Source organism: Babylonia areolata, chromosome 19, assembly GCF_041734735.1.
Source record: "Babylonia areolata isolate BAREFJ2019XMU chromosome 19, ASM4173473v1, whole genome shotgun sequence".
Lineage (NCBI taxonomy): Eukaryota > Metazoa > Mollusca > Gastropoda > Neogastropoda > Buccinidae > Babylonia > Babylonia areolata.
Window position 1 is genome coordinate 54453326 of NC_134894.1, and position 16804 is coordinate 54470129.

At 40.9% G+C, this 16804-nt stretch overlaps 1 protein-coding gene across 9 annotated transcripts in view; it reads left to right on the plus strand.

The window, feature by feature from the left end:
* LOC143294363 (uncharacterized) overlaps nucleotides 1-16804 on the plus strand; it is a 78358-nt gene that overhangs the window by 52846 nt on the left and 8708 nt on the right. For 3 of the 9 annotated variants that reach the window (XM_076605819.1, XM_076605820.1, XM_076605822.1), the window contains 4 exons: nucleotides 5099-5167; nucleotides 8337-8367; nucleotides 9073-9134; nucleotides 11516-11809. In XM_076605819.1, the coding sequence (XP_076461934.1) occupies nucleotides 5099-5167; nucleotides 8337-8367; nucleotides 9073-9134; nucleotides 11516-11809 (456 nt within the window). Of the gene's footprint in view, nucleotides 1-5098; nucleotides 5168-8336; nucleotides 8368-9072; nucleotides 9135-11515; nucleotides 11810-13016; nucleotides 13038-16059; nucleotides 16094-16804 lie in introns of all 9 variants that reach the window. The other 6 variants (XM_076605821.1, XM_076605823.1, XM_076605824.1 and 3 more) reach the window with 3 other exon arrangements.

Consider the following 16804-nt stretch of genomic DNA (forward strand, 5'->3'; position numbering starts at 1 on the left):
GGTCAGTCAAAAATTCGTGGAAAAAAGGTATTTTACACACACACGCGCGCGCGCGCACAGACACACACACGCATGCACGCACGCACGCACGCACGCACTTACACACACACACACACACACACACACACACACACACACACACACACTGCATGCAGATGATTAAAGTCACAAACCAAAAAAGTTTTGAACAGTTAATCGGCGATTGATGGACAAGTCTTTTAGCATTATATTTTAGGCGAGGGGAGGGGGTGGCAGAGTGGCCTACCCCAAGAAGCAGATGTGAAAAGTATAAGTACGACCCACTTGTGAGTCATTTTTTTCAGATGGCAGACATAAAAACGACAAGATTATGGACGTTTGAAATACCCGTTGAGATCATGACACCCCCCTCACCCCCCCCCCCCCCCCCCCATTAGCCCCCTCCCCCCAAAAAAAACGAACACGAAACAACGAAAAGTTATTGCAAATTCTGTGGCATATGAAAGGTTATGGCAAGTATACTAATCATTCAGCATCCTCCCTACCCATGCGTTTTCCAGAAGTCAAAGTAGGTGGTGACAAACCGATGACACTGAGCGGAACACTAGACTAATAGACAGACCTATGGGCAACACGTACAGCCCCGCTTTCACTCCCCTTCGGTCAATCTCCCCATCCCCACTAGCACGTACAGGGGGGCTCTGGGGACCTCAGACCCATTATATGCCAGCCACAAAAGTGCCAAACAGCGACAGCATTTTCAGGATCTCTTGGGACCTGGGGTTAAACCCGCCAGCTCACGTTGTCGCCAGCTCTGCCGAATTATCTCGCTTTGCTACTGTTCGTAAATCTCTCCCAACCCACCCACCCCCAACTCAGTCCCCACTTCCACCCCAGCCTCCGGATTTCACCCCATCCCCCCCCCCCACACCTTCCACCCCCACCCTTCTTCCTATACCTCACTTCCCATCTCCCTGCCTCTGCTTCTCTGCTTTCTATTCCCCGTAGAAAAAAGAAAACAGAAAAGATTAAGAGACTCCAGCAGCACTATGAAGTGCGCATGTATATATATATATATATATGTGTGTGTGTGTGTGTGTGTGTACACGTACTTTATATTGTTGTTGGAGTTTCTAATCTTACACATACATACATAGACACACACACACACACACACATATATATATATATATATATATATATGTGTGTGTGTGTGTGTGTGTGTGTGTGTTTGTGTGTGTGTATATATAGAGAGAGATAGATAGATGTATATACGTGTGTGTGTGTGTGTGTGTGTGTGTGTGTGTGTGTGTGTGTGTAATAACGTTGTGGATGAAAGGAGGTGAAAGCGAACAATCCTTCCGTCATGAAAATGATTCCCAAAGACGCTTCAAAATATAATCATGATAACAAAAATGATCAAAGCAAGGCGGGGTGGGATTAAAAACCTTCAGATACAATAACTGGGAGCCATATGTATATTGTCTGAGAGAATGAGACAGGGACAGACAGAGAGACATAAAGACAGAAACAGACAGGGAAAGAGAAGCCAAACAGGCATTTTGGTGATCGCTGGTTTTCGATAAAATCTCTGACAGTGTCCATGTTTCCCCCCGAAAGACATTAATTTTTTTTTTGTTCAGTCTGCTCTCAGCTGGTAAAAGTTCTTTTTGTGCGAAGGGATTATTTAAGATTATCGCAGCTAAAGTTAAACTTGGCCATGTGATAAAAACAAAACATTATTGGACATGATGTATTCAGTTCTGTGTATTCGCAGGGTAAGACCATGATTAATTATAGTGGAACACGAAAAGCATTACACTTTGGCATTCAGACTTTAGTAGAGAATCTTCACACACACACACACACACACACACACACACACACACACACACACACACACAGAGAGAGAGAGAGAGAGAGAGAGAGAGAGATTCAATGTGTTAATGTATTTGATTTGTGTACGAGGCAGAGACTGGGATATGATGTGTGTGTGTGTGTGTGTGTGTGTGTGTGTGTGTGTGTGGTGTTTATGAGAGAGAGCGACAGAGACAGAGAGACAGAAAAACAGAGTGAAAGCAACACCCCGCAGACATACACTTTACCCCACCCCGATCTTTTATTTGAAAACAACACGGCAAATGGCAGAGGCGGGTAGACATTTGAATGCCGGGAGGTGGCTTGCGGAGACTGCGGGGACCACAGCATCAATATTGCAAAGATATCACTTTGTTGTATGATAGAGGGGGGGAGGGGGGTGGAGGGGGGGGCCCTTTACTGTCTGCCTGACACCAGTGTTCGCTTGTTGACCTCGCAGCTTTTAGACTTCAGGCCATCGATAAATAAATCAAGAACCTTACTGCGCCCCACCCACCACCCTCCCCTGTTGCGCTGTTGTTTTTTGTTTTTTTTTTAATGAGGAGTTCTGATGAACTAGGTTTTGTCCACAACACGAAAAGACCACTTCATATGGCCAGCCATCCAGCCTCCTGTCCCGTTCTCTCTCTCCATCTCTCTTCTTCTCTCTCTGCCCCACTCCCCCCTCCACCCACCAGAATTCCCATCACCCTCCTCCGTGTAGTGTCGGGTTTTATAACCCACTGGTAGTCGCTTTTTTAAGGTCGAGTTGTCCGGTACCAGAATCTCTGGCGCTGTTCGTGTGAAACCTCCCCCCCTGCCCCCTCCTCCCCTTCTGCCTTTTCTCAGGTTACTCGGCGTTTGTGGTACAGGGTGCTTTGGTTGGTTGGTTGGTTTTGTGGGGCGGGAGGGTGGATGAAGGGTGGGGGTAATGGGCAGTGGTTGATGAGGCGAGGAAAATGTAATTTTGTGCGGAGACGAAAGTACCTTGTGGCGTGGAACGTTAATACATCAACACTAAAATACGCTGATCTACAAGTTGCTTTCGCTCCTGTTGCTGAGATAATGTGACTGCATGGAGCACACAGCCATACTTCAAATCAGCCTTCGTGTATATATATATATATATATATATATATATATATATATGTAGGCGAGGAAAACGAATATACACAAAGGAACGAGAAAAATCAGAAAACTTTGTCACCAGATCTGAAAGGTACAGAAGAACTGTCCCATCCTGAAGCTCCTTCAGTGACTGTTATCCACAGGTCTGCAAGGTGACAGGGAATACCCTTTTCCAGCATGGTCTAGAAAATGTATCCATGCTTTTGTCTCGTTTGAAAGAACCCAAAAGTCGGTTCACATCTGTTAGATTATCTGGTTTGTGTCGTTTCTTTTGGTGCATCGCTTCTGTTATCAGGGTAAAAAAAAGGACAGTGATGAAGATGATGATGATGATGATAATGTTGTTGTTTTTCTTCCTTCCCGATGCGCATTGTATGGTAGCTGTCAGTCTTGTTCATTTATGGGTTGTCACCCGTCCACCCCGACCTCTTTGTTTTTTGTTTTCTAAATTTTCATTTTATAGTTTCATGCATTTTTGACGGATGCTTTGCTTTTGGACAGAAGGACATCGATGAAGGGTCAATGGAAATGTAACGTGAATTATTATCATTGTTGTTGTTATCATTATTATTGTTTTATTTATTTATTTATCATTATCTTTATTATTGTCATTATTGTCACTGTCACCACACCATCATCATCATCATTAGTAGTAGTAGTAGTATTGTTGCTGTTGTTGGTTTGGTAGTGGTTGTGGTTGTGTATTCAATTATATCATTGTTGCATGTCTGCGTACTCCGAAATATTTGAAATTAAAAATAGTCAGACTTACCCGTGTTGTTGTTTACAGTTTCAGTATAGCTTTAAAACCAGATGGGCTGTAATCTGTTTTATGAATACCTGACAAAATCTCAGTCCCACGCATGACGTTTGTGTACTATTTACGATTGTGTGCTATGACTTGTGTGTGTGCGCGCGCGTGTGCTTGTGTGTGTGTGTGTGTGTGGGGGGGGGGGGGGGGGTGAATAATTTTTGATAATGTTTGGTATCTTGTGTTCAATATTTCCTTTTTGGTATTTACATATGTGTTCTATTTGTAAACGTCTAGGGCTTATTTTCAAGATTCGGCGTAAAAGCTCATAATAGTTATGATAATAATGAACATTTGTACAGTGTTATCGTCATTATTTATAATAAAAAGTAGTTCAAGTGGTGTTTGTACTGATGCAGTAGTGATGCATTAAGTACATGTCATTATTGTTACTATTATTGTTATTGTTGTTATTATCATTTACTTTATATCTTTCTGGTTGGACAAGAAGAAAAAGCAGCAGCAGCCATGTTCGTTGTTGTAGCAGTTGATGTTTTTCGTCCAGTTGCTGCCCTTGTGATCATTCCCATTTTTAAGAGTTGTGAAGTGAATGTTGACTTTTATAGTTCTGGTGCCAATGTTGCCCCCATTTTTCTCCAAATACTTTGACGTAATGCTGTTTTTAGTATTGTTGTTGTCGTTGTTGTTGTTGTTGTTGTTGATGATGGTGGTAATGATGGTGGTATTGGGTGGTAGACGCTATGCTGCTGTTGGTGGAGATGATTGGTGGAGTCTCTCTCTCTCTCTCTCTATCTCTCTCTCTCTCTATCTGTGTGTGTGTGTGTGTGCGTGCTTGCCTATGTGTGTGCTTATGTGTATGTGTGTGTGTGTGCATAAGTGCGCGCGTATGAGAGAGAGAGAGAGAGAGAGAGAGAGAGAGAAGGGGTAGTGCCTGTGTGTATGTGTGTGCGCATATGAGAGAGAGAGAGAGAGAGGGGTGTGTGCGTGCATTTGGGTGGACGCATATGTATGGACACAAGCGATTCTTAAGTGGTTTTGAGTTCTTCAAATATACGTTAAAATTGTTTATATTTTTAGCTCTTAAATCATGTGTCCTGTCCTAATGTTTAAATCGTGCAATGGACAGACACATTGTAGATCTTGCCAAATGTCAGATGAGTGCTGCGCCTGCAGAAAAAGAGGGAGAGGTGAGAAAGAGAGGGAGGGAATGGGCGGAGAGAGAGAGAGGAAGAGAGAGAGAGAGTATACCAAAGGATTGAAACAGAATTGTCATGTTCAATCTCACTGAGATGAAACCTACCCACAGTCCGATGCGTGCCTCGCGTTCTGTAATGATCTAGAATATCCTTGTTACACCCGCAGCCAATATGTGGAGACACCTTTACGAACAGGAAAAGTCGGCTGCCTACCCTACGCCCCGAACACAACTGGGTACGGAGTCGTTCGTGTTAGTGTTGTGCATGTGTGTGGTGACCCTAAAGGCGACCTGTTCTTTCAAGAAGAAAAAGAAAAGAAAGAGGAAAAAAAAAGGGAAAAAAAAAAAGGGGGGGGGGGGGGGGAATTGGTGAAACCCTGAACTTTTTTTTGTTTTGTTTTTTGAGCCACGACTTCATTCTGTGTAACCATTCAGACCACGCTGTTATATCTTTAATACCAACAGTTGCTATTAGGGACACCACGGTTACGTTTTTATTATACATTTCCTTTCTTACCGCACGGAGTATAAAAAAAGAAAACACGCACGAAAAAAGAGAGAGAAGAAACTGTGCAGTCATTTCTCTTCGTTATGTTCATTGACGTCTTTGGTTTAGTTTCTTTAGTTTTGTCTTTGAATTAGTTTGTTTGTTTTTTTCTTTTTTTTTCCGCGTTGGTATTTCACTTCTGTCGTCTCCTGTTGATTTCCATCCGTTCCCCCGACTTCCTCATCGTCGTCGTTGTCGTTGTTTTGTAAAGGGTACAGGTCCTTTTAGAGGGTTGTGAGCAGTGTGCGTGACATTCATGATGGATGTTAGTTTAATATAGTCTTCTTACGTTCGTGTGTTTGTTGCTAGTCTGTACAGGGAAACTGTAATGGGCTGTTTATTGATAAATATTTTTAATGTTTAAAAACAAACTTAGTTCAGTGTTTGAAATCCGGTCTTCAGCTCCATTTTACTCAACATTAAGATGTAGTTATCAATGTGGAGCAAGGCAATCTTCCAATAGTTAAGAATTTCTGTGCATTTCAGCGCAAATTTCTTTGGTGTTTCCTTTGTTCAGTGGCAAAATCATCCAAGATTCACAAGACATACAATTTTCCTCGTGTATACAGTACTTTTTATGTTAATCAGTTTATCATTTAAAGATTATTTGTGCAGATGTTAATCAGTTTTCGTTTGTTTTGAGGATGCATGGTAGATGATAGAGGAAGAAAAAAATGAAGTGAAGGGGAATATTAATTTCGTGTGTTGATATTAAACAACAATAAACGAGCACAAAAAAAAAAAAAGAAAAAAAAAAAGCGAAATCAAACGAAAGAATCATTTGTGGTTCTGTTCATTGTCCGTTTGTCTCAGTATTTGATTTGGCAATCGTGGAATATACCCGTTTATTGCAACTGTCTTCTATTTCGAGCGTATTCATCACATCTTCGTTGTTTCTCGTTTGTTTTTTTCTTCTTCTAATTTTCTGTGATGTGTTTTCAGAGGCTTTGGTGTGAAAGGTTATATGTGCTTTGAACAGGGTTGCACTGGTTGCGAACTAGACATTTTGCGAAGAATCTTTTAGTTCTTTTGTGAGCACTACCTGAACTTTTTATTTTTTGTTTTTGGATATAGTTTTTTTTATAATTTGGTTGTTGGTATTGTGTTTTTCTTTTCTTCTCTTTCTTTCTTTCCCTCTTTTTGGAATTGTATTTTACTTTTCTTTCTTTCCTTCTTTTTGGTATTGTATTTTTCTTTTCTTTCTTTCTTTTCTTTCTCTCTCTCTTTCTTTCTTTCTTCGGTCTGTCGTACCGGCCTGGCATATAGTTGCTTTGGATTCGTCTGTTGATGTCTGTCTGTCTCTTTCTCTGTCTGTCAATATGTCCCAACGTAATGCTGTACTGCATGTGATACATTATAAATGGAATGCTTACCATTATCTTTCCGTCTATTATTTTCTCTCATTATCTCATTCTTACCTTCTTTGTTGCGAAGGCACTTTTCATGTTATTCAGGTTTATGCATGTTGTAATGACACTATTTATGTTTTTTGTTTTTTTGTTCTAAATTTATGCATTTTTTCCCATGTGGCATGCTGAAAAATATGCTTGGCAAACCACAAGAATGTGTGTGTGTGTGTGTGTGTGTGTGTGTGTGTGCGCGCGCGCGTGCGTGCGTGCGTGCGTGCGTGCGTGTGTGATATTAAAAAAAAGAAATAGAGTGTGATTTTTATATTTTTTCTGTTTGGATTTAGGTGTTTTTTTGCGGGTTGGTTTTTGTTTTGTTTTGTTTGTTTTTTGTTTTTGAATGAACGCCGATGTATTGATCTATTGAACGATCGACTGCCTGATGATTCATGGATAACTGAATGATTTCGTTAAGTTCATTGATTATATTGCTTCAATCTGTTTCATTTCGTTTACAGACTGACAGTCACGACTAACCTCCTTTTCTCCTTCTCTGTCTCTGCCTCCTTCCCCCCACTTCTCACCCACAGACAATTAAATAATTAATCAATTTTTCTGTTAATTTATTTTTATGATTGTAAGTGATGTGTGTCGGAAATGTTACATGCTCGATGCAGATCAAGGTGAGTTAGTAGTTTTAGAATTTCCACTCAGTTACGTAAATCTGTGCATTTCATCAAAGTGCATTTTTTTCTGTCTCGCTCGTCTGGCACAGAATGTCACATTGGTAAACCCCTCCCCATTCTCCACTCGTCATAATATATGAAAGAACACCCCCTTTCACCACTCCACTTTCTCTCTCTCACCTGTACTGTGGTGAGTGAGTGGAATAGAATACAGAATAGGCTAAATCTTATTTTCTTTTTTCTTTTTTTTCTTTTTTTTCTTCTTATAAAACCTAGAGGTTTTAAGACACCAGACACACACACACACACACACACACACACACACACACACACACACACACACACACACACACACACACACCCCATGAGATATCAAATCAATAGTAATCGTCATGTGTTGGAAAATGAATGTACGTATGTACATAATAAAAAAAAAATGTGTGTATATGCGTGTGCGTGTGTATGTGTGTGTGTATGAGTAATAGATAGCGAGAGATAAATAGACAGATAGATAGATAGATAGACAGATAGATATCTAGATAGATAGATAGATAGAGAGAGAGAGAGAGAGAGAGAGAGGGAGGGAGAGAGAGAGAGAGAATTGGGGGGGGAGGGGGTGACTTAACAGTCATTTGTCTTCGTTTTTGAGTTGTTTTTCTTGGAAGACTCACTCACAAGGTACAAATACTGCACAACAGATATTGTGTTTTACAAATACATACGTTACGAAAAGAAAGGTAATAACGTGAAATTGCACACAGTAAGTTGCTGAAACTGTTAATGAAATGTAGTCTGATAATTTATTTGAATTATTGTTTAATTGCAGGACGTTACGTTTGCTGTAATCAGCCTCCCACGTAAGTAAACGTTTATAAATCGTAGTGTGTGTGTGTGTGTGTGTGTGTGTGTGTGTGTGTGTGTGTGTGTGTGTGACAGCGAGCATGCCTGTATGCGTAAACATGTGTGTGTGCGTGCGCTCGCGAGCGAGTTCATACTCTCATGGATCTGATACACGGAGCGAGAAAGAGACACACAGTCAGGAGAGAGGGAGAGAGAGAGAGAGAGAGAGAGAGAGAGAGAGAGAATACCCTGTCTTTTTGTATTTTCGTACTGTTATATAACACTGTGAGTAATATACAGTTGGAGAATGAGTTGACACAAGGCGTGCATAATATCGATTCTTGTGGCATTAGTGCATGGAAATATATGTTGTGTGTGTGTGTGTGTACTTTTGTTCGGTTTTGTGTTTTATGTTCACGTGTTTTTTCACAAGTGATGGACCAGGCATTAGCGAGTTAATGTGTGCGTGCGTGCGTGTGTGTGTGTGTGTGTGTGTGTGTGTGTGTGTGCAAGTGACTGTAAATGTGTGTGTGTGTGTGTGTGTGCGTGTGTGTGTGTGTGTGTGTGTGTGCGCGCGTGCGTGTGTGTGTGACCCTGGCAGAAAAACGAATAGTTTTTGGATAAAAGGAGACTTGTAAACAAGGAAACCTGTTGACTTTATAACTGAAATGTGATTTATGATGGCAAACCATTTAATGATATTATATTGTATTCACCCTCAGGCCGCCATCCCCCCAACCCCGCAGCAACATGCGATCGTTGATCCTCTCGTTGGCAAAGAGAGGTAAGAAAACCGGGAGTCAGTTTGGTCACGTGTCTCTTTTTTCTTTTTCTTTTTCTTTTTTTTTCTCCTTTTTTTTTTTTGTCATCTTAAAACTCTCTTTGTATCTGTCTCCATCTTTCTGTCTGTCTGCCTAGCTACGTGTTTGGAAAAAAAAGAGAATTAGTGCCGAGGTTTCCGTGAACGATTCCCTGTGTGTATTTTTGGCTCAATACAACTGGGTATTGCTTGGAACGCAAAACAAATATCTCACTCTCAAAATAAAACTCGCGCACATTTTTTTTTTCCGGTAAAAAGGCTAAAGGGCAAAGATGGACTCTGCTCAAGCAAACTTTTGAAGTAAAACTAGTACCATGTACATTATTTTGCTCTTTGATATAAGACGAAGACACACACATGTGTCGCACGCACACACACACACACACACAAACAGCAACAAACTTTTAAAAATCAAAAATTAGTTCGTTGAAATGTATTCTCTATTCGTTATTATACACAGCTTCGCGAGAAACATAAAAAAGGCTTCAATGCAGATTTGAACCGCGGATGTTTGGGTCGAGAATGAGTGGTTTTACCCACTGCGCTAACGCGGATTATGTATTGTCGTTCAAAAATGATTATTTAAGCATGTTCTTTTAGCGGAATAAATCGACATTGGTAATCAAAGTCACAACGCAGTTTAAATCATGTTATTTTAGTATATCTCGGGCATTTAAACATTTTCTTTCAAGTCCGAGGTAAAGGAGACATTCCCATCGCCTTAAGAACACTGCAATATAAAAAAAAAATTATGTCCGTTTTTATAGATCTGCAGAGATCCGTGATCGACAAGCTTTGCCTTTCCACTCACTGAGAAACTACCGTAAAGTTCCATTCAGTTTCTTTTTGTCTGTTCGTTCTAGTTTATTCAGTTTCCACTTTAAAATATTCATATGCAGTAAACACGTCGATGATTATTTAAGGAATTCATAATTCGGCGGTAAAGAAAACGTTGCCATCGCGTCAGGCTTTGCAAAATATTTTGTCAAGATCTGCACTGACCAGTGCCGTGTAGACGAGGCAGTCAAATTTTCTTTTCTGTTCATTCTAGTTAATTTAGTGTCCACTTTAGAATATTCATATGCAGTAAACACGTCAGTAATGTAGTTAGTGTCATTGTATGTGTTCTGTCCAGAATGTGTATTTCTTTGCTTTTAATTGCAAACATGAAAAACGAGGTCATGGCGTATCGGGAATCGGACAAGGAAGCTGCAAAGGGTAACAGCGGTTTTCGGAATCCGGACCGAGCATCAACGAAATAAACTGTTACTGATTCGGAAATACGGCTAAATTTGGAGACTTACAACCTATTATTGGTATGACTGAAAAGTTTTTTCCTACTGTGTTTAAGTCAAATTTGGTATTGGCAGACAAAATATTTCCAGAGAAAATGGCAATGTTAAAGTTTACCACGGACACACACACACGCGCGCGCGCGCGCACGCACGCACGCACGCACGCACGCACGCACGCACGCACGCACGCACGCACGCACGCACGCACACACACACACACACACACACACACACACAACTGAACACTAGGTTATAACATTGACTCACTTTGTTTACACAAGTGAGTCAGTAAAACGACAACAACAACAACAAGATAACTGTGCATTATTCGGTGGTTTTATTCCATGTTGATTGCAATGAATAATTCCCACCAAAACAATAACAACAACAACAACAAAGGATGAATCAATAGGCATTACATCCTGTGACCGATATGGCCACAATAGCAAAAATAACGAATGATTTTGAATTGCCAAGCAGTACTACCAAAATGTCATTACATGCGCCCCATGCCGTGTCCACTGTCCATTTCACAAAGGAAACGTGTCACCATGACTTTCCAAGTGTCTGAGGACGGATGTTTGTTTTCCATCCGAAGGTCGCATAATCAGCATCATTTTCGACCAGTTGACCACAAATATGTCGGGAAACATTTTCCCAATCCTTTCCTCAACAAACTAATGCTAAAAAGTGGTTGTCCTGTTTGGTAGAAAGGTTATTTCCCTCTCTCTCCTTCCCCTTCAAAAAAAAAAGCCAGTTCTTTTCGATAGGGAGGTGATTACAATGATACTGCCGCACACACACACACACACACACACACACACACACGTGCGCGTGCACACACGCACACACACACACACACACACATGCACACACACACACACACACACCGTGCCTTACCTGTTCAATACAATGTCTGCTATATTCCTGAGGGAAATAGAATAGTTCGAGCCCTGTTGATTTCGTAAAAAATGTATTTAAATCAGCTGGACATTTTGTTCTTTTTTCTTTCAAATACTGATCTACAGTCATGAACAATGTGTCCACCAGATGACAGAGACGCTCTCTTCCGAGAAGCCCGGATGTATGGCAGCGGAAGGATGGGTGATTCTCTCCCCGACTACCCGTCCAACATTCCAGGCGTGAGAGATGAAGGAAGCTACCGGGACACCGACCTGACGCGGAGAGACCCCCTTCTGACGAGGATCCTGCACGTGCTGAGATCGCCAGGCCAGCAGAGGCCTTCCCGGTACGGCAGTTCCGCTGCTCTGTCCACTTCTGATGGGGGTGCCAGGTCCATGGACTTCGATGCCTCGCCCTTCATTGGCAAACGCGGTGATGGTGGTGAGTGTGGATAAGGATGGGTTTTGGGGGACAGAGTGAAAGTTGGGGATGGTGGACTGTCGGAGGCAGAAGAGGTGATGGTGGTAGTGATGAGTGGAAGAGGGTTTTGGGGGCGTGAGGGGATGATGAGCTTTCGGGGAAGTTGGGGGAGTGAATTCTGTGGGAGGAGCCTATCGATGATGATGGTGGTGAGTGGATGGGATGGAGGTGAAAGTTGGATGTGGGTAGGTGGGTAACTAGGCGGGCTGGAGGTTACTGGGGGATGCTTAACGAGGAACGGTGAATACTTGTCAGCACTTGCCGTGTCAGTCAGTCCGCCTTTGTCGGTCCCTTTGTTTGCTTATTTAGTTAAGGTAAAGCTCCCAATTTTGTCGTGCTGGAAATAATGAGGTGGAGAGGTGCATAACAAACCCTTGTGAAGTCTTGAACAGGCTGTGTCCACAATGTGACCGCGCCATGATAGGACAACAAGCGTAGTAAGGGCAGACTAAGAGTTTCTTAGTAAAAGTCGGCTTAAATGAGATAAAAGAGGCAACGTGTCGAAGCCGCAGGCTCTTCTTCAGGCAAATGAAATGAGTGAGTGACAGTCAGAAAGATACGAGCATAGAGTATGTATACAGCCTGTGTGCTTGTACTTCGGTTGTATACTAATTGTGTGTTCTTCTGTATGTTCCTTTTCATCCGAAACCGACGAAGGTTTCTTAAATATTTCCATGCAGTTATTCACATGTCTTATGCATATATTTTACTCGTTTAGCACATAAGTTGGATCATTTGTATGGGACAGAAAATTAACCGTCATCGCGTGGATTGGTGAACTGTTCAAAGGAAAAAAATTCTGCCTCAGTGTAAATTGTTTATTTGTATGGTGAAGGATTATTGGAATTTTGCTGGCGCACTTACAGTTTGGTCTGCGCAGCAGCGAAGGTTTTTACAAGTTACTCAAGCTGATATCTTTCTGGTACGTTGGGAGAATCTGAATTCGTATGGTTGGTTTTTTTTTTTGTTTTTTTTGCGTGTCTTATTTATTTGAAACAAGAATAGCATTACTTTAAGTATGGTGTATGCTTGTTGTTTTTCAATGTTTATCGCGTTCAGCGTTTGCTGCGTTCATTTTTCTGTTTCCGCTTGTTTTTTTGTGTTTTTGTTTTGTTTTTGTTTTTAATTGGAGAAAAAATAAAGAACGTGTGTATTATTTGCATGTCAGCCTACATGTTCACTGGAAAGAGTAAGTAGTATTGCAGTGTTCTTTTTTTTTCACCTTACGCAGTCTTGATTCCTCTCTCTCCTTCTGTCTCTGTCTCTCTGTCTGTCTGTCTCTCTTTTCAACTGTCTCTGTCTCTCTGTCTCTGTGTCTCTCTCTGTGTCTCTTTCTCTTTCTTTCTCTCTTTCCGTCTTTGTGTGTTTGGTGATTTGTTGTTTTGTAGAACAGAAGAACATACACTTTTGCATGTTGACTCCTGAGGTGTGATAACTCCGTTGCACAGAATGATACGTGTGATTGAGGGATATCAGTTAGTGATTCATTCACATCTTTGATCTGTTCTGTCTGCATGTATTGTCAGTCCACTCTGTTTCTGTGGCAGGAGTGAGTTGGGGTGTGTGTGTGTGTGTGTGTGTGTGTGTGTGTGTGTGTGTGTGTGTGTGTGTGTTTCTGGAGGGTTGCTGGAGGAAAAGTATTTTGTGTTTCTGCCTCTCTTTTCTGTCTGCCTTGCTCGGTCTCTGTCTGTCTATCTCTTTCTCTGTTTGTCTCTGAGTGTTTTTTTTCTCTTGAAAGTTCTGTTCCTTATTTTTGATGCGTATATTTCTGAAGGTATCTGGCCACCATTTTCGAGGAACATCCTGAATCAACGCAGCTTTCATTCAGTTTCTTTCTTCTTTTTTGCGTTCTTTCTTTATTAACTTTTTCGTTTCCTGAATTGTGTTTCTGATCTTGTCTTGTCTTTCTTTCCTTGTCTCGTCTTCCCGTATTGTTCTTTCTTTTCTAAATGACTTGTATTTTTCATTGTGGAACATAATTTGCATGGACTCACCAATTCACCACTCTCTCTCATTTCTTCATCATGTTTTTTTCCCCAGAGGACCAAATTTGTATCGATTTGGTTCTCTCTGTGTTGCTCTGCCTCACAATAATAGTTTCTTCGGATTTTGTAAGAAAGGTTAATTTTGTGTAGATGGCAAGAATGGGACTTCTGTGTAAATAACAGTGAAAGATTTAATGTTTACAGAGCTTTTTGCACTGTACCCAATGTCAAAACACATTTGTTGATGAATCTAGGTAGACTTTTAAAGTGTGCAATGACATTATTCAGACGGGCATTTCTGAAATTGCAGAACATTGTTATCGTTACAGAATGCACATTGAGGCTGGTCTGGTTTATTATGTCCGCTTTGACAGATGGAGAAAGAAAATGAAGTGCACTTTGTTCTGTCCTGCTCTGTATTGTATGATTCAAGAGTACAGTACATACCACTGAAATATTCATAAGTTTCCAAATCAGTTTAGGTCGTCGTTACTGTAGGCATCAGCACACAAACAAAGCATTAGAAATCTGTCAGTTATTTTGCGTATAATCGTTTAAACTCCGAACGATTCCTATGTCTGGGTGTAACAAAGCACAACTTACATATGAACAACGTGTATAACTTAACTGAGCGCTATTAACCAAGCATGTGTGAAATATACTGTATATTGTGTGTTATTTAGGTGTGTACGTATCAAATAAAAGCAGGTATGTTTCATGATGTGTGTTATGTCTTACTTAGGTGAGGGTATGTTATTTTAAAGAAGGCATGATATATGATATATATCATTTAGCTGAACGAATGCCATTTTATAAGTCATGATACGCTGTCTGTGATGATTTTCTGACACCTTTTCATAAGGGGCAGTAGCCTACAAATGAATAAACCGTCCGTCCATCCATCCATCCACCCACCCATCTGACTTTGTCGGTCCCTTTGTTTGCTTCTATTCTTCATTTGTTTTATCAGAGGACAAGGTGTATTATATTTTTGTTTCGTTTTTTCTCTGTCTCTGTCTCTCTGTCTCTGCTTCTCTCTTTCTCTGTCTGTCTCTTTCTCTGTCTCTCTCTTTCTCTGACTGTCTCGATGTCTGTCTCTTTCTCTGTCTCTTGTTTTCTCTTATTCTTTCGCTTCATTTTTCGAACTCTCCTCCATATCATTGATACAATCTGTCTATATCTCTGATGAATATATATCTATCTGTCTGTCTGTCTTCCTCTTTGTCTGTCTGCCTGATTAAGAGAAGATGATTTTGCGACGTGAATAAGACTGCCAGAGCCACAGTATGTCGCTTCACGCTATGTGCGGCAGATTTCACTCACAATACAATGTGTGGTTCTGAATTACAAGTACTATGAGCATGATGTGTTTTTCCTTGTGTATCTGTTTTCTTTTTCTATCTTTAAAAAAAAATTAGAAAATTTTTTCTTTTAATCATCTGTTTGAACAAACTTGCCAAATTGTCAACACATGGTTTTTTGGTTTGTGTGTGTGTGTGTGTGTGTGTGTGTGTGTTTGTGTGTGTGTGTCTGTGTGTGTGTGTCTGTGTCTGTGTCTGTGTGTGTTTTTTATCCTCTGTGTGTGTGTGTGTGTGTGTGTGTGTGTGTGTGTGTGTGTGTGTGAGTGAGTTAGAGTGTATCTGTGTGTGTTTGTTTGTTTGTGTGCGTGTGTGTATGCGTGTGTGTGTGGGGGAGGGTATAGTTTTCAGTGTGCTCCAGTGTACGCAGACTCAAGAGTTTCACATTATGCTATTCTATAGAGTGTGATCACACATGCATTCACTAGCATCGCGCACACCCCCATTGCTGCTACTACCACCACTACTACAACCACTTCTTCTGGTGCTGCTGCTGCAACAGCTGTTAATAGTTACTGTTACCACGACTGGCGCCTTGACCATCAAACAAACAAAAACAACAGTAAAAACAAACAAAAGAAACAACAAAAACAATAGCTAACTGTAATAATTACTGCTGTTGCTGCTGCTGACACGCTCACTGGTAATGCTACTATCACCACTGTCACAACCAGGAATCCTGCTACAAGTATATCTGCTGTTGCTGCTGCTGCTGCTGCTGCTGCTGCTGCGAAGAACAGTTAAGTCGCTACAGCTGTGTCCGCTGCACTACTTCAAACATACTGGTGACTGGTGAATATTGATAGTAACTTAATTTTATGAAGGGTACAATTGTATTGTATTGTTAATTGTTTGCATGCTCCCTCAGGAGGGACGTTTGGAGATCTTGGAGGTCCTAATATGTGAGTGTGGACTCGATGTTGTTTCTTCTTCTTCTGGTTTATCGTGTTTTCTTGACTTAAATAAAATCCAGGCACTTACCATTGAATATCCTTTCTGGCTGACATTGGACAAGCTATGGTTACGTGTTACAGTTTTCATCAATTATTCTGAAGTGTTACTGTTACCATTAAACTTGTAAAGACACTGCCTGACTTCTGCTAAAGAACAAGCACGATGGTTCCTGATTACTAACAAACATCATGAACCCTCCACCACCACCCTCCTTTGAATAATACAAATCATGATATTCAGTGTGTACATGTGTGTTGAACTCCCAAACCTAAAACGGACCTCCATTACAGCAGCATCAACATCGTCATCTTCAATCGTTTTCAGTTTAGAAAACAGTTGTCCCAGATTATGTGGCCTTTATAGACAGACTTTTATAGTGATCGAGATTTATTTTCTGTGCTTGTGCATACTGTATTCAGTTGCTGTACATTTGTGCTAATTTTTGTTGTTTCTTTTAGCAGCGGGGAAATCTCCTTTGTTATGAAACTAGAACTAGCGTTCTATGTCAGTGTGTATTTAAAGATATTTCTTCAGTTGTGTGCGAGAGCTCTTATTCTGTTTCTTAAACATCGATGTTTTGCCCACAGAACCATTCTGTGTTCTTATCTCAGAGACGATATTTTTTGCACACATTGCTGTGATACGAGTATAAACAGCAT